This window comes from Magnusiomyces paraingens (genome assembly GCF_902498895.1).
Source record: "Magnusiomyces paraingens strain CBS 517.90 genome assembly, contig: contig4, whole genome shotgun sequence".
NCBI classification, from domain to species: domain Eukaryota; kingdom Fungi; phylum Ascomycota; class Dipodascomycetes; order Dipodascales; family Dipodascaceae; genus Magnusiomyces; species Magnusiomyces paraingens.
In genome coordinates, this window is record NW_022474070.1 from 2,428,678 (window position 1) to 2,454,931 (window position 26,254).

At 41.1% G+C, this 26,254-nt stretch overlaps 11 protein-coding genes across 11 annotated transcripts; 6 read left to right on the top strand and 5 right to left on the bottom strand.

The window, feature by feature from the left end:
- Positions 1-958: 958 nt before the first annotated feature.
- Positions 959-2,902, bottom strand: SAPINGB_P005481 (uncharacterized protein; the record flags this gene model as incomplete). Its single annotated transcript, XM_032000195.1, has 1 exon — positions 959-2,902. One exon carries the CDS (start codon positions 2,900-2,902, stop codon positions 959-961), a length of 1,944 nt encoding a protein of 647 aa, XP_031856086.1.
- Positions 2,903-4,021: 1,119 nt separating this feature from the next.
- SAPINGB_P005482 (uncharacterized protein) lies at positions 4,022-8,038 on the bottom strand (the record flags this gene model as incomplete). Its single annotated transcript, XM_032000196.1, has 2 exons — positions 4,022-6,514; positions 7,175-8,038. The coding sequence occupies 2 exons, from the start codon at positions 8,036-8,038 to the stop codon at positions 4,022-4,024; spliced, it is 3,357 nt and encodes a 1,118-aa protein (XP_031856087.1).
- Positions 8,039-8,520: 482 nt separating this feature from the next.
- On the top strand, positions 8,521-10,713 carry SAPINGB_P005483 (uncharacterized protein; the record flags this gene model as incomplete). Its single annotated transcript, XM_032000197.1, has 1 exon — positions 8,521-10,713. The coding sequence occupies one exon, from the start codon at positions 8,521-8,523 to the stop codon at positions 10,711-10,713; it is 2,193 nt and encodes a 730-aa protein (XP_031856088.1).
- A 442-nt stretch (positions 10,714-11,155) lies between these two features.
- On the top strand, positions 11,156-12,587 carry SAPINGB_P005484 (uncharacterized protein; the record flags this gene model as incomplete). Its single annotated transcript, XM_032000198.1, has 2 exons — positions 11,156-11,168; positions 11,239-12,587. The coding sequence occupies 2 exons, from the start codon at positions 11,156-11,158 to the stop codon at positions 12,585-12,587; spliced, it is 1,362 nt and encodes a 453-aa protein (XP_031856089.1).
- Positions 12,588-12,640: 53 nt separating this feature from the next.
- Positions 12,641-13,869, bottom strand: SAPINGB_P005485 (uncharacterized protein; the record flags this gene model as incomplete). Its single annotated transcript, XM_032000199.1, has 2 exons — positions 12,641-13,633; positions 13,708-13,869. The coding sequence occupies 2 exons, from the start codon at positions 13,867-13,869 to the stop codon at positions 12,641-12,643; spliced, it is 1,155 nt and encodes a 384-aa protein (XP_031856090.1).
- A 1,352-nt stretch (positions 13,870-15,221) lies between these two features.
- On the top strand, positions 15,222-16,889 carry SAPINGB_P005486 (uncharacterized protein; the record flags this gene model as incomplete). The annotated part of the gene is made up of 1 exon (XM_032000200.1): positions 15,222-16,889. One exon carries the CDS (start codon positions 15,222-15,224, stop codon positions 16,887-16,889), a length of 1,668 nt encoding a protein of 555 aa, XP_031856091.1.
- Positions 16,890-17,056: 167 nt separating this feature from the next.
- SAPINGB_P005487 (uncharacterized protein) lies at positions 17,057-17,599 on the bottom strand (the record flags this gene model as incomplete). The annotated part of the gene is made up of 4 exons (XM_032000201.1): positions 17,057-17,246; positions 17,317-17,360; positions 17,419-17,481; positions 17,543-17,599. The coding sequence occupies 4 exons, from the start codon at positions 17,597-17,599 to the stop codon at positions 17,057-17,059; spliced, it is 354 nt and encodes a 117-aa protein (XP_031856092.1).
- A 193-nt stretch (positions 17,600-17,792) lies between these two features.
- Positions 17,793-18,328, bottom strand: SAPINGB_P005488 (uncharacterized protein; the record flags this gene model as incomplete). Its single annotated transcript, XM_032000202.1, has 2 exons — positions 17,793-18,228; positions 18,291-18,328. The coding sequence occupies 2 exons, from the start codon at positions 18,326-18,328 to the stop codon at positions 17,793-17,795; spliced, it is 474 nt and encodes a 157-aa protein (XP_031856093.1).
- A 359-nt stretch (positions 18,329-18,687) lies between these two features.
- Positions 18,688-19,746, top strand: SAPINGB_P005489 (uncharacterized protein; the record flags this gene model as incomplete). Its single annotated transcript, XM_032000203.1, has 2 exons — positions 18,688-18,727; positions 18,788-19,746. 2 exons carry the CDS (start codon positions 18,688-18,690, stop codon positions 19,744-19,746), a joined length of 999 nt encoding a protein of 332 aa, XP_031856094.1.
- Positions 19,747-19,984: 238 nt separating this feature from the next.
- On the top strand, positions 19,985-23,546 carry SAPINGB_P005490 (uncharacterized protein; the record flags this gene model as incomplete). The annotated part of the gene is made up of 2 exons (XM_032000204.1): positions 19,985-19,988; positions 20,059-23,546. 2 exons carry the CDS (start codon positions 19,985-19,987, stop codon positions 23,544-23,546), a joined length of 3,492 nt encoding a protein of 1,163 aa, XP_031856095.1.
- Positions 23,547-23,860: 314 nt separating this feature from the next.
- On the top strand, positions 23,861-25,906 carry SAPINGB_P005491 (uncharacterized protein; the record flags this gene model as incomplete). The annotated part of the gene is made up of 1 exon (XM_032000205.1): positions 23,861-25,906. One exon carries the CDS (start codon positions 23,861-23,863, stop codon positions 25,904-25,906), a length of 2,046 nt encoding a protein of 681 aa, XP_031856096.1.
- Positions 25,907-26,254: the final 348 nt, after the last annotated feature.

A 26,254-nucleotide genomic window follows, 5' to 3' on the forward strand; every position in this document is an offset into this window, starting at 1 on the left:
ATGTTTAGAAATTGTAACCCCCCCGGGAAAAAAAAAAATTAGGAAAATAATCCCATATAATGAATGTATATTTTGTGGTGATAAAAATCACAAAAGACCTGATTGTTTATTACTTGAAAAATACCTTAAATCTGGACATTTAATTAAAAATGGTGCAAAATTAATAACAGCAAGAGGATATGTTCCAAAATATAAAGGTCCTGGAAATGGAGGAGGTGGTGGTAGTAGTAGTATTTTAGAAAATTTATGTGAACAAGAACCTGCATTTTTTAAAAATTCAAATGTATTATTATTGTTAGATACATGTTGCACAAATTATGAACAAGATTCTATTGAAGAAATAAAAAGATTATATTTTAATTTGAAAATTAAAATTCAAGAAGATATTTCCAAATACAAAAAAAAAAAAAAAAGAAAAAAAATTATTAAGAAATGAAGTAAATGATTGTTAAATTTTTTAGGAAATGGGTAATTTTTAGTACAAGTTCTATAGTTGACATAAAAAAAAATGTCCAATTCAAAATGGGTTATAATAGAGCTCTAATTCATATATTGAAATCTTGGAATCTTGGAACCTTGGAACCTTGAAAACTGGGGGGAGAAAAAGTTAATCAATAATATATATATATATATATATATATATATATATATAATGATTATTATCATGATAAAGCAATCAACTGAAAACCGCCTTCCATGGCATTTTAAAACAACAAAAAAATTTGATTTATTTAACTTGAAGTTCCAGTTATTATAATAACCCTAGCCCTTTAGGAATCTATACTAAAATTAAAAAATAAACAATTTTTTTTTAAACCCCCTTACCAACCAACCATTCGACAAAAATTCGACTTAATTCAAAATAATCACAACTCAAAAGACTTTAAACAAATAAAAAAAAACGCTTCAAATTTTAAAATTAAAAATTAATTGAATATTTACAAATTTTAGTCTATATTTAGTCGACCTCCTCGACAGTGGGGCCGCTACCCTCACCAGCGCTAGGACCAGCGCTAGGACCAGCACCGGGGAAGCCACCGGGAACACCGCCGGGAGCACCACCCTCACCCTGGTAGAAGGTAGTCATGATGGGGTTAGCAACACCCTCAAGCTCCTTCTGCTTGTCAGTGAACTCCTCAGTAGTGGCAGTGTGGTTGCTGTCAAGCCACTCAATAGTCTCAGTGATCTGCTTCTCAAGCTTCTCACGGTCGCTCTCAGAAACCTTCTCCTTGAACTTCTCCTCAGAGACTGTGTTCTTAAGAGAGTAAGCATAAGACTCAAGACCGTTCTTGGCAGCAATACGACCAGCCTCCTTCTCGTCTTCATCCTTGTACTTCTCAGCCTCGGAAACCATGCGCTCAATGTCTTCCTTAGAAAGACGGCCCTTGTCGTTGGTGATGGTAATCTTGCTGCTCTTACCAGTACCCTTCTCGACGGCAGAGACGTTCAGGATACCATTGGCATCAATGTCGAAGGTAACCTCAATCTGAGGAACACCACGAGGAGCAGGAGGAATGCCAGAAAGCTCGAACTTACCGAGAAGGTTGTTGTCCTTGGTCTGAGCACGCTCACCCTCGTACACCTGGATAAGAACACCAGGCTGGTTGTCAGCGTAGGTAGAGAAGGTCTCAGACTTCTTGGTAGGAATGGTAGAGTTACGGGGAATGAGCTTGGTCATGACACCGCCAGCAGTCTCAATACCAAGGGAAAGAGGAGCAACATCGAGAAGCAACAGATCCTGGGTCTTGGAAGAAGAAGTATCACCAGAAAGGATGGCAGCCTGGACAGCAGCACCGTAGGCAACAGCCTCATCAGGGTTGATAGCCTTGGAAGGCTCCTTGCCGTTGAAGAAGTCAGAAACAAGCTTCTGGACCTTGGGAATACGGGTAGAACCACCAACAAGGACAATGTCATGGACCTGAGACTTGTCAATCTTGGCATCACGGAGAACCTTCTCGACGGGCTCAAGGGTAGATCTGAAAAGATCACCACAAAGCTCCTCGAATCTGGCACGGGTGATGGAAGTGTAGAAATCGATACCCTCGTAGAGAGAGTCAATCTCGATAGAGGTCTGAGCAGAAGAAGAAAGAGTGCGCTTAGCACGCTCACAGGCAGTTCTCAGACGTCTAAGAGCACGCTGGTTAGAAGAAAGATCCTTCTTGTTCTTGCGCTTGAACTCAGCAATGAAGTGGTTGACCAATCTGTTGTCGAAATCCTCACCACCCAAGTGAGTGTCACCAGCAGTAGCATTGACTTCGAAAATGCCATCCTCAATGGTCAAGAGGGAGACATCGAAAGTACCACCACCAAGATCGAAAATAAGAACCTTGCGCTCCTCCTTGGCGCCCTTGTCGAGACCATAGGCAATGGCAGCGGCGGTAGGCTCGTTAATGATACGGAGAACGTTAAGACCAGCAATCAAACCAGCATCCTTGGTGGCTTGTCTTTGAGAGTCGTTGAAGTAAGCGGGGACAGTAATGACGGCATCAGAAACCTTTGTGCCAAGGAAACTCTCAGCAGTCTCCTTCATCTTGGTGAGGACCATAGAAGAGATTTCCTCAGGCTGGAAAACCTTAGTCTCACCCTTGAATTGAACCTCAATGGCGGGCTTGCCATTCTTGTCGATAACCTTAAAGGGGAAGTGCTTGATATCAGTCTGAACCTCATTGTCAGTGAACTTGCGACCAATTAATCGCTTAGCGTCAAAGACTGTGTTTTCAGGGTTCATAGCAGCCTGGTTCTTGGCGGCATCACCAATCAGGCGCTCAGTGTCGGTGAAAGCGACAAACGATGGGGTAGTACGGTTACCTTGGTCGTTGGCGATAATTTCGACACGGTCGTTAGCGAAGTGGGCCACACAGGAGTATGTGGTACCAAGATCAATACCAATAGCTTTGCTCATTGTTTATGTGTATGTGATTGAATATGTGTTTTGGGTAGGATTTTTGTTTAAAGGAAAAAAAATCTTAATGAAAAAAAAAAAAAAAAAAGAAGAAAGAAAGAAAGAAAGAAAGAAAAAAAAAAAAGGAATTGAATCAGGAATTTTTGGTCTTTTTATATGCTGGTGGCGGACAGTTTTTGGTTTTAAAGGAATTTTGTCGAGAACATTCGACACTTACTGAAAAATTGCTAGATCTTTCCAGGAATCAACAAAGTCATGTGATTTATAACCATTTTTTTAAGTTCTCGAAGATTCTACTGCGTTGCTTTTTTTTTTTTTTTTTTTTTTTTTTTTTCACATTCCATCTAAAAACGAGGTTTTAAACATCAAGTTAAAAAAATAAAAAAAATAAAAAAAATATAAATGATGCCATAATTTCCTTTAAAGAATCTTTTAGAATTTCAATATTTAATAATAATAATAATAAAAAACCTTCTTAATAGAAATGCAATTTTTTTTTTTTTTTTGCTTAAAATTGTTGGCATTTGTTGTTTTTTTTTTTTTTTTTTTTTTTTTTTAAAAGATTTGATGGAATTTAACCGTAAAAGCTACAACTGAAAAAAACTTATATAATGATTAGATAACTATTACTTAAATTTTGTTTAAGGAACGTGAATTCAGTAACTATCCCTAATTAGGGATAATAGGTTATAGGTTATAACCTATTTTACCATCTTTTTATATAATTAAATCCTTTGATGAATTTCTATCATTTTATGTATTTATTAATGATAGTCCTTAACATATATATATGGTTTTCATTTTCAAAATAGTACACATTGAAATTTATCCTTTGTAAAGCAATTTTATTTTAAAAGTCAAAAATTTTATAAGGGTAAGGGTTAGATTTTTTTTTCTGTTAGTGAATCAATTTCAAAATTTATTTGAAACGAGTAATGAAAAACATCATTCAAAATTCATCAATATGTAAGGGTTAGGTCTTTCTTTCTTTTTTAACTACTTGCAGTTTATACATCTGAATGAAGGTAAAACAATCTTTTTTTTATTTTATTCTTTGCATTCTGGATATCACTTATGACTGAAAACTACATTTGGTTTATTTACTCTTTTTTTTTCTTTTTATTCACTGCACCCAGAGCTTCCACCTCGTGTTGATCCTCCATCGTAACGGCGAGGATTGTATTTTCTACTAATCTTAGCAGGGTATTTTACTGGTGTTGTAATTGTTGTTCTGCTAGATGAACCATTCCATGTTCCATATTTTTTCTTGCATGAGCTCCCACTACTTTCAGGACGTCGACACATTCCTGCACTTCCGCATCGTGATTTGCTTTCTTTATTTTTTTGTGATTTCTTTTTGTGGGGGGTTCTTCTCTTTTTTTCTTCTTCAAAATTGCTGCTGCTTGAACTATTCCACACATCATCATCATCATCTCCTTCGTCATCTTCGTCATCTTCGTCTGAAGATGTTGATGAGAAAAACTCTTCATTTTCATCTTCATCATAATCTTCGTCATCCATTTCATCATCACAGAAATCCTCATCATCATCTTCAGTATCTGTGAATTTCACAGATGGATTAAAGTATGAACGCACACCCTCCTTACTCCCTGATTTCTTCTTTTTCTTATTGTTTTGGCCTTTTTTAATTTTTCCAGAATTTTTCCCTTCTACTCTTCTCGCCGACTTTGAAGAGTTACTTCTATTAGGCGATCGAGTCCGTTGACGACTGTTTCTTGAAACTGATCGCATAGGTGCTACATATTTGGCCCTTCTTTTATCGCTACCACTACCTCTGCTTCCCCTACTGCTGCAGCTGCTGCTACCACTTGAAGATCCATATCTATGACCATTGCCAATATGATTGTGAATTGTCTGTGGTGCCATTTGTTTCAGCACAATGCTATTGGAAATCTCATTTGCCAAATGCCGCACAAAGTTTGGACCAAGCTTTGGTGGGGCAGAATAAGATTCTGGAATAATTTCTGGTTCATCTCTAATTCTAACACTTGGAGTTGGCCGAGCTTCTTTAATGGGCGCAGTGGAAGCTGATGCTGGTGCAACTATAGATGCTCGTGGTAATGTAGATCCTGAAGCAGATGCTGGTGTAGAAACGGAAACTGCAATTGATCCTTGTTGAGGCATGACTGCTTGCACTTGCGTCTGTACCTGCGTTTGTGGTTGCAGTTGAGATGGCATTATTCCTGTAGTTTGTGTAGGAACTGAATAATAGGATTGAGGCTCAGAAATTTCTGGATCCATTGAAGCTGGTGTTGTAGTAGGAAAGGTTTCTTGCAAACCTGTAGGTTGAAAAAGGCTATGGTTGTACGGCTGAACATGATAATGATCTGTATACTGTGAATTATCATGAATATGCTGTTGAGTAAAATTCTGTTGCATTTTATTTTGAATATTATTTTGATAATGAGATGGTTGAACAGAAGCCTGTCCTACCAGCTTCTCATTATGTGTATTATTTTGGTCAGTGAGTTGATTAGATGATTGAATTGGTATTTGAACATTGTGGCTAGACCCAACCCCTGAAAATTGAACTTGGGTTTGGATCTGAGTTTGTCCTTGCAAAGGGTATTGCACTTGAGTTTGTGTTTGTGTTTGTGTTTGATATTGAGTTGGCACAAGAACTTGAGGAAGGGATTGTGACGGTGGTGGTTGTGGTGCTTGGAACGGCGGTTGGGTAAGTTGTGTTTGTGCAGGAGCTGCAACAGGCATGACCTGTGTATTAGGTATAGGCTCTGTAACCGGAGCTTGTGGTATCATAGCCTGAAAATAAGGTGTGGCTGTTGCTGCTGCTTGTACAAACCGTGGTATATGAAAAGAAGAAGCATGATCGTGTTCAATCGGAACAGCAGCCATTTGGTCATTATTAGAGGGCGTAATAGGTTCTTGGGCAGCCTTGTCTGCACGCATTTTTTGAGCAGCTTCTGCTAAAGTGGTAGTGTGCGTGAGAGCAGGTGGTGGTATCGGTGCCTGTGGTAATTCAGCTTGAGAATACCCATAATTGTATTCAGATGGAGGCGGCTGCATTGGATAAAATAACTGAGACTGTGGGTATGATGAATGCATATGGTCATGGTCATGGTCATGGTCATAATGATGATGATGATGATGGAGTGTATCGGTTATTCTTAAATCAGATGCAGACATTACTTCGGCAGATGTTTCTGGTATAGATTCAGCCTCTGATGTAACCATTGAAGTTGCTGATGTTGCGACAGAGGTATCTTTTGATGACGCTGAAGTTACAGCAGAACAATCACTTAAATCTGGAGTATCGCTAGATTTTTTAATAATTTTCTTAACAACATCAGCCTCATAAGATGTATTAATTACTGGAACTGGTAAATCAGAGTGGATAGGTTTGCATTGAGGGCAATCTATTCCCGAACAAACCTCAATGTTAATTGTAATTGTAGGCCTCTGCTGTTTTCCCAATGGTCTTTCTTCAAATGTGACGTTGTGGCTTCCCTGATCAACTTGGTAATTGTAAAACCCAGCTCCCCCTAGGTATCTTTGAAGTTGACTTCTATCACCAATAATTTGTTCAAGTGGATTTTGGAAAAGGTTTCCATTCAAAATACTTCCATTTTTGCTCTGTGATTTTTTGCATTTGCTGCCAAATTTCCCCTTAAAACTCCCAGTAAGCTTGTGAAAAAAACAACAAGATTTGTTGGATCCTTTATGTAAAGGACACTTTCCTCCACTCATAAATCCACCTTTCAATCCTTGAGAAATACAACATTTTTTGTTTTGAGAGCCTTTGTGTAAAGGACACTTTTTCTTTATGCTTCCCTTCATGCTAACATTCACACCACCCTTCATACTTCCCTTCATTTTATGGAGCATACAGCACGACTTGTCAGACTTTTTGTGTAATGGACATCTTTTTCCAGGTTTTTTAGGTAATAAAATGCAACACTTTTTTTTGGTTGATTGCCCCTTGTGCAAAGGACACTTTTTTTTTAAACCTCCCTTTAACTTGTGTGTCAAACAACATGACTTGCTTTGCTTTTTATGCATCGGGCATTTTCCTTTGATTCCACCTTTCACTTTGTGTACAAAGCAACATTTTTTCTTGTTACTCCCACTTTTGTGTAATGGACATTTGTTTTTTTTCATTCCACCTTTAAACTTCTTCACTAAACAAGACTTCAACTGGCCCGATTGCTGACCTGATTGTTGCCCTGATTGTCTTGAGCAAGAGCTGGTAGCACTGGACATGCTTGCAGCACTAGTCATGCTGGGTGTACTTACTGCACTTGTAACACTAGACGCACTTCCTGTAGTAATTGCGCTCATTATACTTCCAGCACTTGTTGCTCTGCTGCTACTTTGACTGTTAATTTGACTGTTTGGGCAACTTCCTCCTTGACTATCCAGACCATCAAGTGGGATTGGTATCATTTTCATAGCCTTTTGTTTCCCCCAGCTTAATAAAATGGTGACAAAAGCACTAGCCAATGCTTGAGGTAATTCAACTTTTTTCAAATCTAAATCTAGCTCAAAATTCATTGGCTGTGTACTGATTGGCTTGCACTTGCCAATAATCTCTCTTCTGGGGCATTTTCGTTTTTTGGGTTGGGTCGGTGCCACAACAACATTTGGAGAAGGGTATATTGAACAAGCTGCATTTAAAATCCGTTCTAAGTGGTATTTTTTGGTTGACCATCGGTAAATTTGCTTTGCAGTGGCAGCCACATTGGGGTCCATTCCTTGATTTTCTTGGCTTCCACAGCAAAATGGTAACTTGAATTGTTTGTATTTTCCTTTAGCTTTAATTTGAACTTTGTTTACCACTTTTCTTATAATATCTTCCACTTCTATGCATGTTTTGAAGGGTGTCATGTTGACTGCAGCCACTTGATTCAGGGAGTTGGTATCCACGAGTACCCATTTTGTTACAAAATTGTTTGGTATTCCTCCATTGAGAATCTTTTCAAAGCGATACACAACTTCTCCACAAGAATTGGTAACATCAACAGTCTTATCAGGATTACTAGAGCTGCAGTTTGAAATGTTAAATTTTTGGGTTTTCTTGCAAAGAGGTATGAAACAGTCAGGGTTTTTGGATGAGCCATATTTTTGAGATTGGTTACAGAATGGTAGTGCAAATCCCATGTTTTTAATAAGATTTGTTTTCTTTTTATATATATATTTATTTATCAGCAGAGAAAAAAAAATTTTTTTTAAAATAATTAGCAATATTATTTGGTTAAACAAAACTTCTTTAAATTGGAGTTTATTGGTGTTAATGAAGAGAATATATAAAAAGAATTCACCACAAGATGGTAGAGTTGAAATTTGATATTCAAAAGTTTTGGCAATGATAAACTGAAAAATAATTGGATTATGTAATATATTACATGTTTTAGTGCGGCTTGAAAATTTTTTGTTCTTCTTTTGGGTCAGAAAAAAAAAGTTTTTCACGTCCTCCTTGGCCCTCTTTTTTTTTTTTTTTTTTTCTCTCTCCCTTTTCTTTTCAACTTCCAGATATAGTACAAAGTACTATTTTGACGAATACAAATTTCCATTTATTTTCTTGTTTTTTTTTTCTTTCAATAGAAAACCGAAGGGAAAAATAAGAAATATATACCATTACAATGTCTTCATTAGTTGTTGATTCTAATGCCCCCGAGCTTATTAGTGCCGTTTTGGACTATCTGGGCCGAAACGGCTACGACAACGCAGCCAAAGAGTTTGGTGGGAAAGCCAAACTTGTTTATAAGAAAAATTCGCACAAAGGTGCTTCCTTAGAAACTATCTTTTTTTCTTGGAAAAAGGATGAACCTAAGGATGATAGCTCTGTAACAGCTGGTGAGAGTTCTGTTGAGGGCAAAGAAAGCTCTGACTCTAGCTCTGATTCCTCTTCTTCTGATTCTTCTTCTGATTCCTCCTCAGAATCTAGCTCTGATGAAGATGGCGATGTTGAGATGAAGGACGCTGAGGAAGAGAAGAAGGAAGAGTCGAGTTCTGACAGTGACAGCTCTGATAGCTCCGATAGCTCCGATTCTGATAGCTCCGATTCTGATTCTGACAGCGATGATGAAGAAATGAAGGATGATGAAAAGGAAAAGGAAAAGGAAAAGGAAACTAAGAAGGAGGAATCCAGCTCTGACAGCGACAGCGACAGCGACAGCGACAGCGACAGCGACAGCGACAGCGACAGCGACAGCGACAGCGACAGCGACAGCGACAGCGACAGCGACAGTGATGATGAGGAAGAAAAGAAGGCTGAATCTAGTTCTGACAGCTCTAGTTCGGACAGTGATGATGATGAGAAGAAGGAAGAGAAGAAGAGCGAGTCTAGTTCTGACAACTCTAGCTCCGATAGCTCCAGCTCCGATTCTGATTCTGATTCTGACTCTGATTCCGATTCCGATAGTGACGATGAAAAAGAAGACAAAAAAGAATCTAGCTCTAGCGGCTCTAGCTCTAGTTCCAGCTCTAGTTCCAGCTCTGATAGCTCCAGCTCTGATAGCTCCAGCTCCGATAGCTCCAGCTCTAGCTCCAGCTCTAGCTCTGATTCTGACTCTGATTCTGACTCTTCCTCTTCATCTGATTCTGATTCTGATTCTGATTCTGATTCTGATTCTGATTCTGATTCTGATTCTGATTCTGATTCTGATAACGAAAGTGAAAAGAAAGAAAAGGAAAATAAAAAAGAAGATTCTGGCTCTGAAAGCTCTAGCTCTGAAGACGATAAAAAGCCAAAAGAGAATGAAGAGAAGAAGTCTGAATCGGGCTCCGATAGCGACAGCTCTGACAGCGACAGCTCTGACAGCGATAGCTCTGACAGCGATAGCTCTGACAGCGATAGCTCTGACAGTGATGATGAGGAGGAAAAGAAGGAAGAAAAGAAGGCTGAATCTAGCTCTGACAGCGACAGCTCTGATAGCGACAGCTCTGACAGCGACAGTGATGAGGAGGAGGAAAAGAAGGAAGAAAAGAAGGCTGAATCTAGTTCTGATAGCGACAGCTCTGATAGCGACAGCTCTGATAGCGACAGCTCTGATAGCGACAGCTCTGATAGCGACAGCTCTGATAGCGACAGCTCTGATAGCGACAGCTCTGATAGCGACAGCTCTGACAGCGATAGTGACAGTGATGATGAGGATGAAAAGAAGGAAGAAAAGAAGGCTGAATCTAGTTCTGATAGCGACAGCTCTGATAGCGACAGCTCAGACAGCGAAAGTGATGATGAGGATGAAAATGAAAAGAAGGTTGAATCTAGCTCTGAAAGCTCTAGTTCCGACAACGATAATAAAGAAAACAAGAAAGAAGAATCAAGCTCTAGTTCCGATAGCTCTGATAGTTCTGACAGTTCCGATAGCTCCGATAGCTCCGATAGCTCTGATAGCTCTGACGATTCTGACTCAGACTCGGGCTCTGATTCTGATTCTGACAGTTCGGATGACGAGAGCGAGGGCAAGAGCACAAGTAGTGAAGAATCATCTAAGGAGTCTGTCGAGGAACCTGTTTCCAAGAAGCGATCCAACGAGGAGGATTCTAGCTCTGCTGAGCCTGAGACCAAGAAGGCCAAGACCGAAGAGCACAACAACAATGAGCGCCGCTACTTTTCGCGCATTGACCGGAGCAAGGTTGCATTTGATAATGACATTTTGAAAGACAATACCTACAAGGGAGCCGCTGGTACATGGGGCGAGAAGGCCAACGACAAGCTTAGCAAGGTTCGTGGCAAGGATTTTACCAAAAACAAGAATAAGATGAAGAAGGGTAGCTACCGTGGTGGAACCATCACGATGGCATCAGGAAGCTTCAAGTTTACTGATTAAATTTAGTGGGGGAATGCTAATGATAAAATGTAGAAGTAGTAAGAAAGGTGTTTATTGATTTAATTCTAAAGAGCTCATTAATTTAAAGTAAAAAAAAAAAAAAGTCAAAAGGCGGGGATTTCATTTTTTTTTTTTTTTTTGTTAATTATATCTGGGTTTAAGTTCTTTGTTAAAATAATTTCTTGCGTTAGAATGGCATGGCTATGTAGTTTTTTTTTCCCCCTGGTGGTAAATTACTCATATAGACCAAAAAAAAAAAAAAAAATATCTTCCATAAACTTTGCACGGGATCTCTTTCTTGAATTTTTTTTTTTTTTTTTTTCTTTCTCTATCTTTTCTTTCTTGAATTTTTTTTTCTTTTTTAAACCAAGATATTCTATTTTATTTATTCATTTTTTTTAATTTATTTATTTAAATAAAAAAACTATTATATTCAAATAAAATGCCAGTTTATGGTAAGTTTTTTTTTGCCACAAGTTTAAGATAAAAAAAAAATTCTAATCAGCTAACCTTTTTTTTTTTCAGTCCCCATACTTGCTGGTCTTGCAGCAACTTCTTTTGTGGGAATTGCAGTATTTCTCTATAAAAACCCGGAGCTTGTAGATGAGGTGCTTGTAGAAGTCAAGAATTTCTTGCTCAATAAGAAGGCCCAGATTCAAGTCAAAATGCAGTCTGCTAACGAGTTTGTGATACGCGAGGTTGATGATACTGGGCGCATTTTGCGTGAAAAGATCTTTACATCTTCAAAGCACAAAGAACCTCCAATGACTGCCGTCTCTAACAAATCTTCTTCTTCTTCTTCTTCTTTTTCTTCGTCCTCTTCTGCTGAAGATGAAAAACGAGCATTTTTGAACCCAGAGGGTTATTACACGGGCCGCATGCCTACACCATCTTCATCGGGATGCACTACGCCTACGTCCTTAAAGGGCAGTGACGCGGGCCGCGATTTTGAGTCACTGCGTCGCAGACTAGGTCCGGAGAGCGGATCCTTTCACGCTGGTCGTTCTACTCACCAACAAGCCTCGTCATCTGGCTTTGCACGCCCCGCTGGCGAGGGCGTGCCTGGAAACTTTGATGCTCCCGATTATTTTACTGAGGATGGTGATGAAGACATATATGCGCCACCAACTCACACAAAGATTTTGGAAAACATTCCATTGGAGTATCTCGAGCGCGAGATTAGAAGACGCAAAAGCGGCTCCACATCTGTTGAAACTTCGTATCATACAGTGGTGCCATCTCTTATGACATCGTCATCTTCTTCAAATAATCCATTTGCAGATGCCTTTAAGACACCTGAAGATGAAGATGATGATGACGAGCCTCCGTCGCTTCCTCCCAAAATCCCTATTGGTAACGATAAGACTTACACACCACAGTTTTCCCGGCGCAATAGCTTGACCAGCGAGGTCAGCGTATCGAGCTCGATTTTATCCGGGTCCGTGGCATCCCTATCCTCCTCATGGCAAAACGTGCGTGTCCCACCTACTTCAAATAACGGATTGACGGATTTCCAAGAGTATGAAAGACAGCTGCGTGACAATATGGGTGGGCTTAACTATCAGCCAATGGCTGGGGCTTCCATCTTGGCGGGGACTACTGCTGACACTTCTGCGGCGCAGAATATCCAAAACATGGATGCAGCTCTTTCTTCCGAACCCTCGTTGGTCTACAGCTGTCCAAGCAGTGTAACCTTGGAATCTTCAAGCCATGGCTTACATGAGAACCCCAATGGAGACTCAGAATCAGAGGCGTTGACGCCTATTGTATCACGTTCCAGTACTCTTGATTGCGAAAGTGTGATTTATCAAGACACATCGTCAGAGTCTGGTTATTCTAACCAGTCTAGCAGACCCAGAAGACACGTACATTAATGATTTTGTTTGATTTTTTTTTTCTTTATAAATTTACAAATAAACGCCGGACGCTAAGACAATAAGTAATCATAAAAAAGTAATAAAAATGCAAGAATAAGTGAAGCAGTAATGATAAGTTTGGATGCACGTCGATTACGAGCCTTTGCATTGTCAAGCTGTTTATTAGCTTGAAGAATATCTTCATGGACCTGTGCGGATTCATTGAGCAGGTTTTGAATATGATCATGCTGGGTTGACAGATGAGCAGCCAGCGAAGATTGGAGCTGGGAGATTTCCATCAGAGACTTTTCAGCAGCTTTGGCCTTGTTGAGTGACAGTTCCAGTTCGTCCATAAGCGCGCTGTTTTCACTTTCCAAAGCTGTGATTTGTTGCGGTGTCAGTTCGCGCAACGCCTCAGGCATTTCGTCTGTAGTGGTATCAAAGTTAATACTGGATGTTGCTAGCGAAGTGGAACTTCCATCAAACGGTAACGTCGATCCTGAACCAGCAATGTTTGGAGTACCAGTCCGCGAAACTGGGGTAGGATAGTCATTATCAGAAACTGTATGCAAAGCGTTTTTAGTTTTTTCAAGCTGCCGGCTCAGCCGTATTTCTTGTTGTGACGCATGTTTTGCTGAAACTTCCTTGAGTGCCTCGTTAAGGTACCACAGCATGCCTGCACGATGAAGAGCAAGTGTTTTGCCAGCCTGATCTTCTTCATTAATTACTGCATTACCTCCACCAAGTGCCAGAAGCTTTCGTGTGATTGAAGCGGCACCACGAGCTGTTTCGCGTGCAATCCGCTGTTGCTCGAGATCTTCGAGATGTCGTATCCGCGCCATTGTTTTTTGAATCACCATACGTGCTTCGTAGTCAAAATCGTCGCGTTCTTTTTCTGTCAAGGACACCGGAGGTGGACCTCCAGAGCCCAAAGCACCGAGACCTGCTCGGTACTTCCCGAGAATGCTAGTGTTGCTGCCGCCTCGCATGGCTCGACTGGACGAGGCCAGGTACGCGGGGCGAATGGTTTCGATTGAATGTTTCAGTTGCTTAATTGTTTCGTTCTTAAATAAAAAAAAATTAATAAATAAATTTATTTATTTATTTAATGAAACAGTTTATTATTGTATAAACTTACCACGCTGAGGCATTCCTGTGTAAAGATGTCAGTTTTTTGCTGAAGTTGTTTGTTGTGAATTTTGGAAGTCTGGCTGAGCAAGACTTTTTCACGATCAGCTGGTGGCAAAGCTTCTTGCTTTTGCTTAACAATTTCAACGTATACCGAAGTAAGATCTGGCATCTTTTTGGATATCGTATATCTTGTCAACTTGCAAAGGTATAGAGCAGGATTGAGGTGTAAAGTTCTTTGGACTTAAACTTGTTTGCTTGGTGCCAGCGAAATCTTTCAAAGGGCTGATTTTGGAGGGGAGAAAAATGACAGCATATATGAGGGTGGGTGGAAGTTACAAAGATCTGTGACAACTTTGTTACAATATGTTGTATTTAATGGTTATTTGATCTATTCAACTGTGTAACGTTCTTAAAACAGGTTTTCAAAAAAAGACATTTCTTAAAGCTTTCTTTCATTTAAATTCTTTTATCTTGTTTTGCTCTTTCAATTTGTATCCGGAGCCATTAAATGTAAAAAAGTTTATATTTTTAATATTTATTTGTTTTTTTTTTTGTAGGAAAATGGTTTCGCCATCTAATGTCTTTGAATATAACAATTGTTGAATATTCATAATTTTAAACGCATTCAAATGTTAATTCAATTCTCTGCGACATAAAACTAGTTGAAAGTCAAGGAAAATTAATAGAATTTTTTTTTATTTTGGTATTTTTGGTATTCAAAAAAAAAAAAGTTCTTATCTACAGATACGTAGATATTTGGCTCCGGTACCTACGAAAGCATTTGTTTCAGAGACAAACAAGATGATGAACGTTGATAATTCTTTCCATTATTTTTACTTTTCTTTTGTAAAAAAAAAATCAGCGATCTCTTTTACAACATAAAATTTCAAGACTTTTATGTTTTAAAATTAATGTTAAAATGGCCTTTTATTTTTATTTTCATTTTTTGAATTGAAATTGATATAATAATGCCATTATGCTATTGTTTTTTTTGCATTTCATCACGATAATGCCCATTTTCTTCTACCATTCAAATGCCTCGCTCGGTGGTTGTGCCGCATGATGTTAGGGTTTTTGCCTAATGTGGAGCCTCCAAAAAAAAAAATTTAAAAAAAAAATTCCTTGGAAAGTTTTTTTATTTTTATTTTTATTTTTGGTTTGTCTTTGAGCATTTCAATCTTAAAGTTTTTGGATGGTTTTGCGATTTTAAAACAAAAAAGTTTGAATAAAAATCTTCAGAAACATTTTTGTTTTTTTTATTCTTTTTTAAATCGGATATTTCTTTTAAAGATATATAAATTACGTGAATGAAAGTGGTCTAGGAATTCTTTTTATATATTCCTTGTGTCCCTACCAAAAAAAAAAAAAAAAAGATAGGTTGGTTTTTATTCTTATATTTACAAAAATTCTTTATTCTCGTTAAAAAAAAACTTTCAGCTAAATAATCAACCTTTTTACCGTTTTTTTCCTAAATATTAAAAACCTTTTTTTTTGTTTTTTTAATAATATCTATATCTAAAAATGGGTCGTTGGGATTCAAAAGAATCATCTAAAAAAAGTAACAGAGATAGGTCCAGGTCACCGGAACGCGACCACCACGAAAGTTCGCGACACCGCAGCAACAGAGATAGTAAAGACCGACGACATGACCGTGAACGCGACCGCGACCGTGACCATGAAAGAGAGCGTGAACGAGAACGTGATCGTGACCGTGATCGTGACCGTGACCGCGACCGTGACCGTGAACGCAGCCGAGACTACGACAGAAGCAGTCGGGATAAACACAACAGTAGGTCTGAACGCCACAAAAGATGGGATAGTCAAGAAAACAGTACTAACACCACTACTAAAACCATTACAAAACCTGATCCTCGAGCGATTGCCGCAGCAGCAGCAGCCAAAATCAATGCGCAGATTGCCGCCAAGGTTGAAGAAGTAAAACGTCTTGGGTCACAGTCTCCAGCCAGAATGTCCACCCCACCAGCCGTTAGTATCAATAAGCAAGAGGCACCAGCAGCAGTCAAGAAGGAAGCTGAGGTAGTTTTAACAGCGTCTGGGAAAAAAAAGTTTTCTGAGCAGGTGGACATTAACGACATTCGAAACAAGTTTTTGTTAACAAAGGGTGAAACACAAAGTATGATTCTCAATGAAACAGGAGCGGTTGTAACAACAAGAGGTCGTTACTACCCTGAACGGTCGATGGCTTCAGATCTCATTCCTCCGTTACATCTAGTGATTGAAGCTTATGACGAAGAGACGCTACGATTGGGAATGAATAAAGTGCAAGAGCTAATTAACCAAGATATGGGCAGTCTTGTAGATGAACGCCGGTTGCGACGGAAAGACCAGCAAGTTGCGGAAGAACCGGCTGTAGGACAAGGTGAGGCAGCTGGGGATTCAGGCGATAACAGCAATAGCACTCCATTCAAGACACCGACACAGCCTGCATCATTTAATAGTGGTAGCGGTAATGGGTTTGGGCGGCGGCGGCCTGAAGAATTGCGGGTGCCGATTGACTTGGATGGATACGATCTCTTTCATGTGCGTGGATACATTGTGGGTCCCGGTGGCCAGAATGTTAAACATATTCAAAATGAGACAGAATGTCGGGTACAAATCAAGGGCAAGGGCTCAGGGTTTGTTGAGCGCGAGACTGGCCGCGAGGAAGAAACTCAAATGTATCTTCATGTGATGGGCTATGATGCTGTAAAGCTTCAGCAAGCGCGCGAGCTCTGTGAAAATCTGATTGATTCTGTTTCAGAGCAGATTGAAGAGCGGTACCGTTTGCAACGTCAAAATGGGAATCTTCGGCCACGCAGTAACAACAATATCAATAACAACAATAACAACAAACGGTTCAATACTAACAGTAACAATGCCAATACTAAGTTTCGGTCTCCTCCACGCGACAATTATCAACAGCAGCAATACAACAGTCCTGAAAAGTATGCTTATCCTTCGCCACATTTGGACCAAAACTCGCCTTCTCCAGATCCTTATTTTGCAGGATCGTCGATGCAAACCAGTATGGGATATCATCATTCGAATAACGCAGTAGCTTCGTTTGCAACACCTCCACCACCACCTCCTCCTCCTCCTCCACCAGGCATCAACAACTCTATGCGCCGACCACCGCCACCTCCTCCTCCCGGGCTCAAGCAGCCACCCCAACCGCCCTCTGTGGCCTAGCAAGTTTTTCCTTTTTTTCATTTCCTTTTGATTTGTTTTTTGTGCTATTACTAGTTTTTTTCTCTGTGTGTAATTGTGTGTGACTTGATTTATTATTATTTACGTAAATGTAGGTTTCCTCCCTCCCTCAAAAAAAAAAAAAAATTATATATATATATATGAATATATTACTGAGTTGTTGACGTTGCGTTACTGGCGACAGTACTAGAACTATTTGTTCGACGCTTGCGCGTTTGTGGCGAAAAGGTGGGCGTTGATGGCGAAGACAAGATTGCGCCAGTCGGGGCCTTAATTTGAGCAAGCGAGCTATGAGCTTTTGGAATTGACTGCTGAAGCGAAGCAGCTAAAGATTCAGTTCTATGGGATTGTGAGTATGATGTGATTTTTTTTTTTTGTAGTTTTAGTATATATGATGAATAGTACATACTTTTTACGCAGTTTTGCTGAATCTTGAAAGAGATTTTCAAGGTTCTTTGGGAAATCAAACGGTTAGTGGCAAAGATATATATTATACCTTCTAAACCCATACCTTTTGGAGGTTTTTGGAGTGCTGTTCCTGGTTGGCAAACTGATCCTGCGCATAACTGAGATCCTAGAAAAAATTAGACAAATACTCTTTGATAAGAAAAGGAAAAAAAAAAAGGCATATATACCTTGATTGTCTGGGACTTTGGCTGGAGATTAAAATCTTTGGCCCAGTTGGAGGACATTTTGGTGTGAAGAAGAGTTCCGAAACATAAAGTCCGCATACAAAATAAAAAAATAAAATAAAACACTTCAAGGCTCAAAGTACATTCAACAAAACCCTTTGAATTTTAAAACTACAAATGAAAGACAAACGTTATTTTCCTTTTTTTTTTTATTTATTTCTTTTTTTCTTTTTTTCTTTCTTTTTTTTCCTATCTATTTAGCATACTTCTTAGCTTGATCCCGGACCTTGTCTTCATAGAGAGCTCTATTTTTCTTGTATGTGTGGAACGCGTCTGCCTGCGCCGGCGAATCAAGATTGGGGGTATCAAGCAGTTCCTGGATACCAAGAAGAATCTGCTTCATGGTAAGAGCTGGTCGCCAGTCCTCGTCTTCGTTCAATATACTCAAGCACACAGTGCCCGAGGGGTACACGTTAGGGTGCCAAAAGTTGGCGTCAAAGCGACACTTGGGAGGCTTGGTCGGGTACTCGTTTGTAAAGACTATTGTCAGAGGGTAAGTCGCACCTTCCCATATCGTTCCAGCCTTGCCTGGAATGCCAACATTCCATGTCATAAGATCAAGTTTGCCATCGCTGGTTTTACTTGGTTTGGCGAAGAAGCCAAACGGGTGGTCTTTTCGCCATTGTTTTCTAGTACGCGTTAATAGAAATAAAAATGAAAAATGATAATAATAATGCTTTTATAACCTTACCTTTCTTCTTGAAGTCTATTTAAGCAGAGGGACGACATTTTTTTTTTTTTAGATTACTTTAGATTATTTGAAAGATATTTCAAAAGTTCCAAATGGGTTTTTGTTTGTTCTGTTTGATTGATTGATTGATTGATTGATTGATTGATTGATTGACTGATTGATTGATTGATTGAAATTGGGAGGTTTTGCATTTGTTTACAAAAGAAACTAATTACATAGATTGGGTTAGGGTTGTGTTATCGGTAGGGTAATTGTTCACGTGACTTAATTGAGAATCAAACCTCGGCTGATTAAAATCTCGTCGTTTTTTTTTTATTTTTTTATTTTTTTATTTCTTCTTAACCAAACCAACCAGAAGATTCCCATCAATATAAATAAATAAATAACCCATAAAAAAATGTCCAAAGATTATGACGACGAATTGGAAGATCTCGATGGTAAGTCCATAGTCTGCTCTTTATATACCGTTCTAACCTTTGTTTTTTTTTTTTTTTTAGATTTCCTTGATGAATTCGAGGACTCTGCTCCAGTAAAACCAGTGGTGGCACCTGTAACACCTACCCCACCCGCCCCCGCGGCTGAGAAGGAGGCCCCGGTTAAAGAACAAAAGCCTTCATCAACAACACCGGCTGCTGCCGCTACTGCTACTACCGCTGATTCTGCTGCTTCTGCTTCTGCTTCAGTAGACGATCTAGAGGCTGAGTTTGCTTCGAAAATCAATCTGGGTATGGATTCGCTGATAAAGGAACTTGAAGAATCGCCAGAAGCCCAAGAACAGTTTCAGAAAATGATGGAAGAACTGGCTGGAGCCATGGCCACCGAGGCGGCAGCTGCACCTGCTGCACCTGCTGCTTCTGCTGCTTCCAAACCAGAGACTGCACCTAAGGCTACAACAGCTGCTAAGCCCGCCAGTTTTCAAGACACAATTAATCAAACAATGAATCGACTAAACGAGTCGAAGCAAGAAATTGACGAATCGGTGAAAAATAGCGAGACTGATGACTTTATGGCGAAAATGTTGAAGGAACTCGAGTCTGCCATGGGCAATACTACTGCTGGATCTGCACCAGCTGGTGAGGGCGATATTTTAAAGATGTTTGAGGAGATTCTCGACAGTATGGCGTCCAAGGATATTTTGTACGAGCCCATCAAAGAGCTCAATGAAAAGTACCCCGCATGGATTAAAGACAATTCCAGCAAAGTATCTAAGGAAGATTTGGACCGGTACACTCTGCAGTACACGGCCGTCCGTGAGATGGTGGTTAAGTTTGAGACTTCGGATTATAGCGATAACAATCCTGCACACAAATCATACATTACAGAACGGATGCAAATTATGCAAAACTCAGGCAACCCGCCACCAGACCTGATGACAGATTTACACTCGAGTATTCTTCCTAACCTTGACTTGGGTCTGGAAAACCTGGGCGATGAAGATAATTGCAATACACAATAGAAATGGATGATTGATGATGATGATGATGAAATAAAAAAATATATATTTATGATGTCTTATGAGTTTTGTTGTAACTTAATAGTTTATAGAGTTTATCAGTAGTTGAGCAACACCCGATTGTGCAGCCATGGCCGCATTTAATAGGCGCCTTTTTAAATCCCTTTTTTTTTTGTTTTTTTTTTTTTTTTTTTTTTTTCTAACACCACAACCAACATCACGGAAATTCCTCCAGCATACAATGGGTGAGTGCTTTTGGAGTCTACTTGAAAATCCACAATTAACGTCAATGGGAAGACAAGGACATACTAAAAGGGCTTGGTGATAAGCTCTATGACAAGCGGAAGTCCTCCGCAGTCGAACTCGAACAAGTCATTCGAAACTGCCTGGAAGACGGAGATAAAGTGAAAATAGACACCATCATAACTCAGCTCAGTAGAGACTTTGCATATTCCATCCACAACCCAAACGCGCGTAATGGTGGTCTCATTGGTCTTGCAGCTGCAGCCATTGCACTGGGACAACACGAGGTCAGTAACTATCTTGACGACATTGTACACCCGGTGCTTGCCTGTTTTGGCGACCAGGACGCCCGAGTGCGCTATTATGCTTGCGAAAGTATGTACAATATCGCCAAAGTGGCCAAGGGCGAAATTCTTCCATATTTCAATGAGCTGTTTGACGCTCTCTGCAAGTTGGCTGCTGATACAGACGAGTCGGTTCAAAAGGGTGCCGACCTACTTAACCGACTCATTAAAGATATTGTTGCCGAAAAGGCAGCGACTTACGTCTCAGTTGTAACCGAGGGCCCTCCAGAAATCATTCCAGCTCAAGTCGAAAGCAGCGACCCAAATCAGTACGTGATTGCAAACGAGCCCCCACAAGCCGATAAACATGCCGGTTTCGATTCCCGCCATACCGCATTTTCACTCCCCAAGTTTATACCATTACTGATGGAGCGTATCTATGTCATTAACCCTGCCGCGCGAACCTTTTTGGTCTCGTGGATCGTGCTGCTGGACTCGATTCCAGACCTTGAACTAGTCTCATACTTGCCTGCATTTCTGGGCGGCCTGATAAACTTTTTAAACGACCCCACAAGCGGCGTGCGAGTGGCTACCCACGCCGTGCTGGACAACTTTTTACAGGAAATCCGGCGCATCACTGACATTAAAAGAACCGTGCAAGAAAACAATGAAAGAATCTTAATGAGAAAACAGATTCGGAGGCGAAATGCAGAGGCCGCAGTGGCTGCCGCTGCTGCTGCAGAAGCGGCGTTAAAGGCAAAAGCTGCCGCAGACGAAGCTGCTGCGGCTGCGGCTGCGGCTGCTGCTGATGCTGATGCTGCTTCTATTTCTGCTACTACTATTGCTTCTAGTGAAACAGCAGTAGCAGTGGCAGCCGCAGCAGCATCATCACCAGAAACTTTAGAAGCACCTAAACCTGAAGAAGCAAAGGAGACTCCTGCTGATGAGTCTGCTAAAGAACCCACGGCAGAAGAATCAGAAGCACCTGCTATGGACAAAAGTGCCACAGTTGATGGTAGCCCTTTAACTATTGACCTTAAAACGACACATGCCCGCAACCGTAGTGTGAGCGAGCACGTTGCTTCGATCGATGCACGTGTTGCACCCAAAAAGGACGAATCTGAACCAGAGCCTAAGGAAGAGCCCGAACCAGAGGTGCCAGCTTATAATCCCGCATCTGAAGCGCCTTCTTCTGTTGATTCTGACGAGGTTGCAGTTGAAGACGAAGACGAAGAAGAGTACGATGAAGATGAAGAAAATGAGGGGTTTTATATCCCGGGTCAGGATGTGGCAATTGAGTTTGAAAAAATTATTGAAATTTTAATTTCTCACTTGGACTCATCTGTCGAGGAAATCCAAATTGTGGTTTTGCGCTGGGTCGAAACCTTTTTAGATATTTCGCCAGAAAGTATTTTGCCATATGGCCCCAGATTTCTTTCTGTTTTACTGCCAACCATGGCCTATGATGGTACCGACTTGCGCAAGGCTGCTGAAAAAGTTAACCAGAAACTTCTTGCTTTGATCATGTCGTTACCAGATACTCTTGATTTGGAGAATGGGACAAGTGTGGATCATGAAGATAGTGAAAAACATTTACGTTTCTCCAAGTTGGATTACCCCGCCATGGTGAATGCCTTGACGCTTCACTTTTTGGATGAAAAGGAAGAAACCAGAGTTGCCGCATTAGACTGGCTCATTATGCTGCACCGCAAAGTACCAAAACGTATTCTGGCCATCAATGACGGAACTTTCCCAGCACTACTCAAAACGCTTTCTGATCCATCGGACGAGGTCATTAAACGAGACTTGCGTCTAATTGCACAGATTTCATACAACTCCGATGATGAGTATTTTTCCGTCTTTATGGTGAACTTGCTAAATCTTTTTTCGACTGACCGCCGGTTGTTAGAAACAAGAGGTAACTTGATTATCCGCCAATTATGCCAGAGTCTCAAGCCAGAACGTATATACTGGACTCTTGCAGAAATTTTGGAAAAAGAAGAAGAAGACTTGGAGTTTGCAAGTTTGATGGTTCAATATCTTAACAATATTCTTTTGACCGCTCCGGAGCTTTCGCAGTTGCGCATGCGTTTGCGTAACTTGCAAAACAAGGAAGGTGTATCTTTTTTCACAGCATTGTTTAGATCCTGGTGTCATAATCCCTCAGCCGCTCTAACTCTATGCCTTTTAGCTCAAGCATACGAGTATGCATTCATGTTGTTGCAAACCATTGTTGAGTTTGAAATTACAATTCCTCTGCTGGTACAAATTGACAAGCTGGTTCAGCTATTAGAATCGCCAGTGTTTACACATCTGCGATTACAACTTCTGGAGCCAGAAAAACATCCATTTTTGTACAAGTGTCTTTACGGAATTCTGATGCTACTTCCACAGTCCTCTGCATTTGCAACCCTGCGTAATCGTCTCAATAGTGTTTCGTCGATCGGTTATTTGCATGTGCCGTCAACTCTTACACGGTCTTCTGGAAGTACTGGTAGCACTGGTGCTGGGGGGGCAAGCAAACCGTTGAGTAGGTTGACTTCCGGAGCAAATCCTATTTACGATGTCAAGTGGCCAGACTTGGTGAAGAAGTTTCAACAAGTGCAGCAGAAACACCAAGATGCACGGAATCGTACTGCGGCAGTTGCTGGGCTTGCATACGGTGGAAGTGCTTTGAATGGGCCTGGCAGTGCGGCAGCGACAGCAGCAGCGGATTTTGGCCTGAGCTTGAGCAAACTTGGTGGAGGTGGACTGGGTGCCGGTTTAAGTCCAGGAGGATCAAGTGTGGGGACATCATCAACAGCCACAGCCACTTCGAACCTGGGGTCTCCGCTACATATGCCGATTGGGATGAGTGAAGGTTACGGTGAAAACAACAAGAATAAGAATACAGATGAAGGGCCTGCAAAACGCCGTGGAAGCAAGCCCCGATTAAATTCAGGAGGGTTACCGAGTGTGACGAGTCGGTACCTAAAGGCTGGAGGAGTTGTAGGCGCACAATCGGCATCACCAGCACCATCAATGTCCAGTGGAGGGAGTCGGGGTACGTTAGGGCCTGGAAGTGGTCGGCGACCAGTACTTCGGGCCCGTGAACCGGCTAGTGGTGGGCAGTCATCAGCGGGAGGGTCTGCAACGAATGGGGACACTCCTGCGACGTTTCTTGGGACGGTTCTTGGGGGTGGGAATGCTGGTGGGGCTAATTCAGGAGGCAATGGGCCTGGAGCGAAACCTGGAGGATCTGGGTTTGGTACAGGGTCTCGTAGTTTCCGTAGATAGAGAGAGAATAGTTGAATTAAGTTGAATAATAAGTAAAGTTGAGGATAAGTTTGAGGCAAGCTGATGGTGGTGTTAAATAAATGAAGTAAAGTTGAGGCTCGTGATATTTGAATAACGGCTGTGCGTATTTTTTTTTTTTTGTTGGGAGGAAACACACACTGATTTTTTTTTTTTTTTTTTTTAAGTCAACCACTACCACCACGTTTTTTATTTATTTATTTTTTTTTTTTTAATTTTTTTTTTTTCAACCTCTCAATCGTCACAACCTGGCAATAACAAGCATCAAGCATCAAGCATCAAGCATCAAGCTACAAATGCCCGGCGACGATAACTCGATCTTAACAACGACGACGACGCACCTCCAGGCCATATTCACTCCGCTTCTCGCTCGATTGTTCCCCTCGTTGACGACATCATTTCCCATTGTTCGCCGGACCAACTCTAATACTCTTGTTTACACCGTTGCCGCTGCCACCGCGTGCTTAATCTACATCTTTGGACCCGCAGCTCTCCGACTCATTACCTCCGTGACGTCTTTTATTTTTTCTCCCTTTATTACCTCCTCAAGCACAATGCGCTGGCCGCGCGCCAAAAAACGTGAAGGTAAACATACCGTGGGCCTGGTCAACCGGGCCAACGACTGCTTTGCAAATTCAAACTTACAGGCCCTCGGCGCGCTTCCAAGCTTATATACATACTTGGTTGAGCTGCTGGATGTTCCGCGCCCCCCACCGGAAGCTTACCGGTTACTTGTATCACGGACACTAACAGACGCCACAGAAACGGCATCAAGACGAAGTGCAGGTGCCAACATGACGGAGCCAGTTGAAATCACAGGCGCTTTACGGCGAATGGTGGCTGCATTAAACGAACCAGTTCTCGAACATAAGGAACTGGATCCATGGGATTTCTTACATTCTGTTGAGCGGTTTTATAACTCACTTATTTCGCGCGCTCAACATGATGCCCATGAGCTATTACTGCTGGTGCTCGAGACGCTCGAGACGGAACAGCTACGGCTGACGCGGTACTATTCAGCACTGCGGGCTCAGACAAAAGATAAAGAGGAACAGGAGAAGCTGGATAAGGTGATTGCAAGTATCCCCAAGTTCCCATTTAAAGGCTCGACTCGCGATCAAATCACGTGCTCGCGGTGCGGGTACGTCCCGACCACAGCACCGTCGCCATTTGCCGTTCTATCGCTAATGGTGCCACAGCGCGCACGTGCAACTCTCCCTGATCTGTTAGTGGACTTTGCAGCTCCAGAATATATCCAAGACTATGGGTGTGCACGGTGTCGTGTGGGAGCACTGATTCAGCGGTCCCAAGTATCAGGAGATGAAGCCTTGGTAGCTGCGCTAAAGCCATATTCTGAAGACCCATCGCATTTGCCTGAAGAGCTAGAGGCACGGTTACCACGCGATGTCACGAGCGCAATTGCAAAGTCCACACAGTTTCATCGACTACCTCAAGTACTTGCCATTCACCTATCGCGGTCCATTTACGGTGGGTTTGGCGCGTCGCGCAATTCGTGTAAAGTCAGTGTGCCAGAACGATTAGAGTTGTATGAGGACTATACTGCGGAAGAAGATAAGCTGCGAGCCATGATGGGAGCTCAGCGGCGGGTGGAATATGAACTTGCGGCCATGATTCGACACAAGGGCACGCATTACGCTGGACATTATGAGTGTTTCCGGAGGAAGAACCTGACATGGTGGAGGTCGCATTTGGAGAGCCAACAAGACAGAGGGCAAGATGCAGCAACAAGAAGGGAAAATGGCAGCATGGAAGATTTAAAGAATAAAAATAAAACCGATGACTCGGGCGATATCAATGAGTTGGACAGATTGCCATACCCACAACAGAGATCGGCGCAGGTGTCTCCGGCAGTAGTTACAGCTAAGACACATACACATGATGCTACGCCCTCTGCACCATCTTCGTCACAGCCGGCGACTCCCTTATCTGCGGAAGCTTCAGATTCTGGGCGCTCGCCTGTATCTTCATCATCATCGTCATCTTCATGGCTGTTTAGTTTTCTTGGAGGTCCTTCTCCTGCTTCTGGTCAATCACCATCACCATCGCCGCCTCTTTCGAGCTCAGCATCATTACCTAGTGATGGGGCAGTGACTATTACTGGAGAAGATGGAGAGTATGAGGTGCTTCCTGCGTCTCCACAACATGGGTGGTGGCAAGTGTCTGATGACAAGGTTTGGGAGCGAAGTGTAAGGGAAGTATTAAGAGAAGAAAGTGGAGCTTATTTGTTATTTTATGAACGGGTTGAAAGTAACAACAACAGCAGCAGTAGTAGTAATGGTAATTGCAGTAGCAATGGAGTTGGGAAGCGTCGGAAAAGGTGATTGAAGAAGGTGCTTTTTTTTTTTTTTTTTTTGGTTTGTATATTGCATATATTTGAGAATTTTTTTTTTCTCCCATTCATTTTTTTTTTTTTTGCATAGTTTTGTTTTGTTTTTTTCTCTCTCTCTCTGTATTTTACTTCCCTCATTCAAAGTTTTCTATAGTAGTTAATTAAATATATATATATATATATATATATATTATTGCAGATATGATTTTTGAATAAAAAAAAAAATAAATAAAAGAATTAGATTTTTTTTTGTATATATAAGTATAAGTATGAGTGATAATGATGAGGTTTAAGTGTGTATTCAAAATGATTTGACCATTTATTTAACATTACTATATAT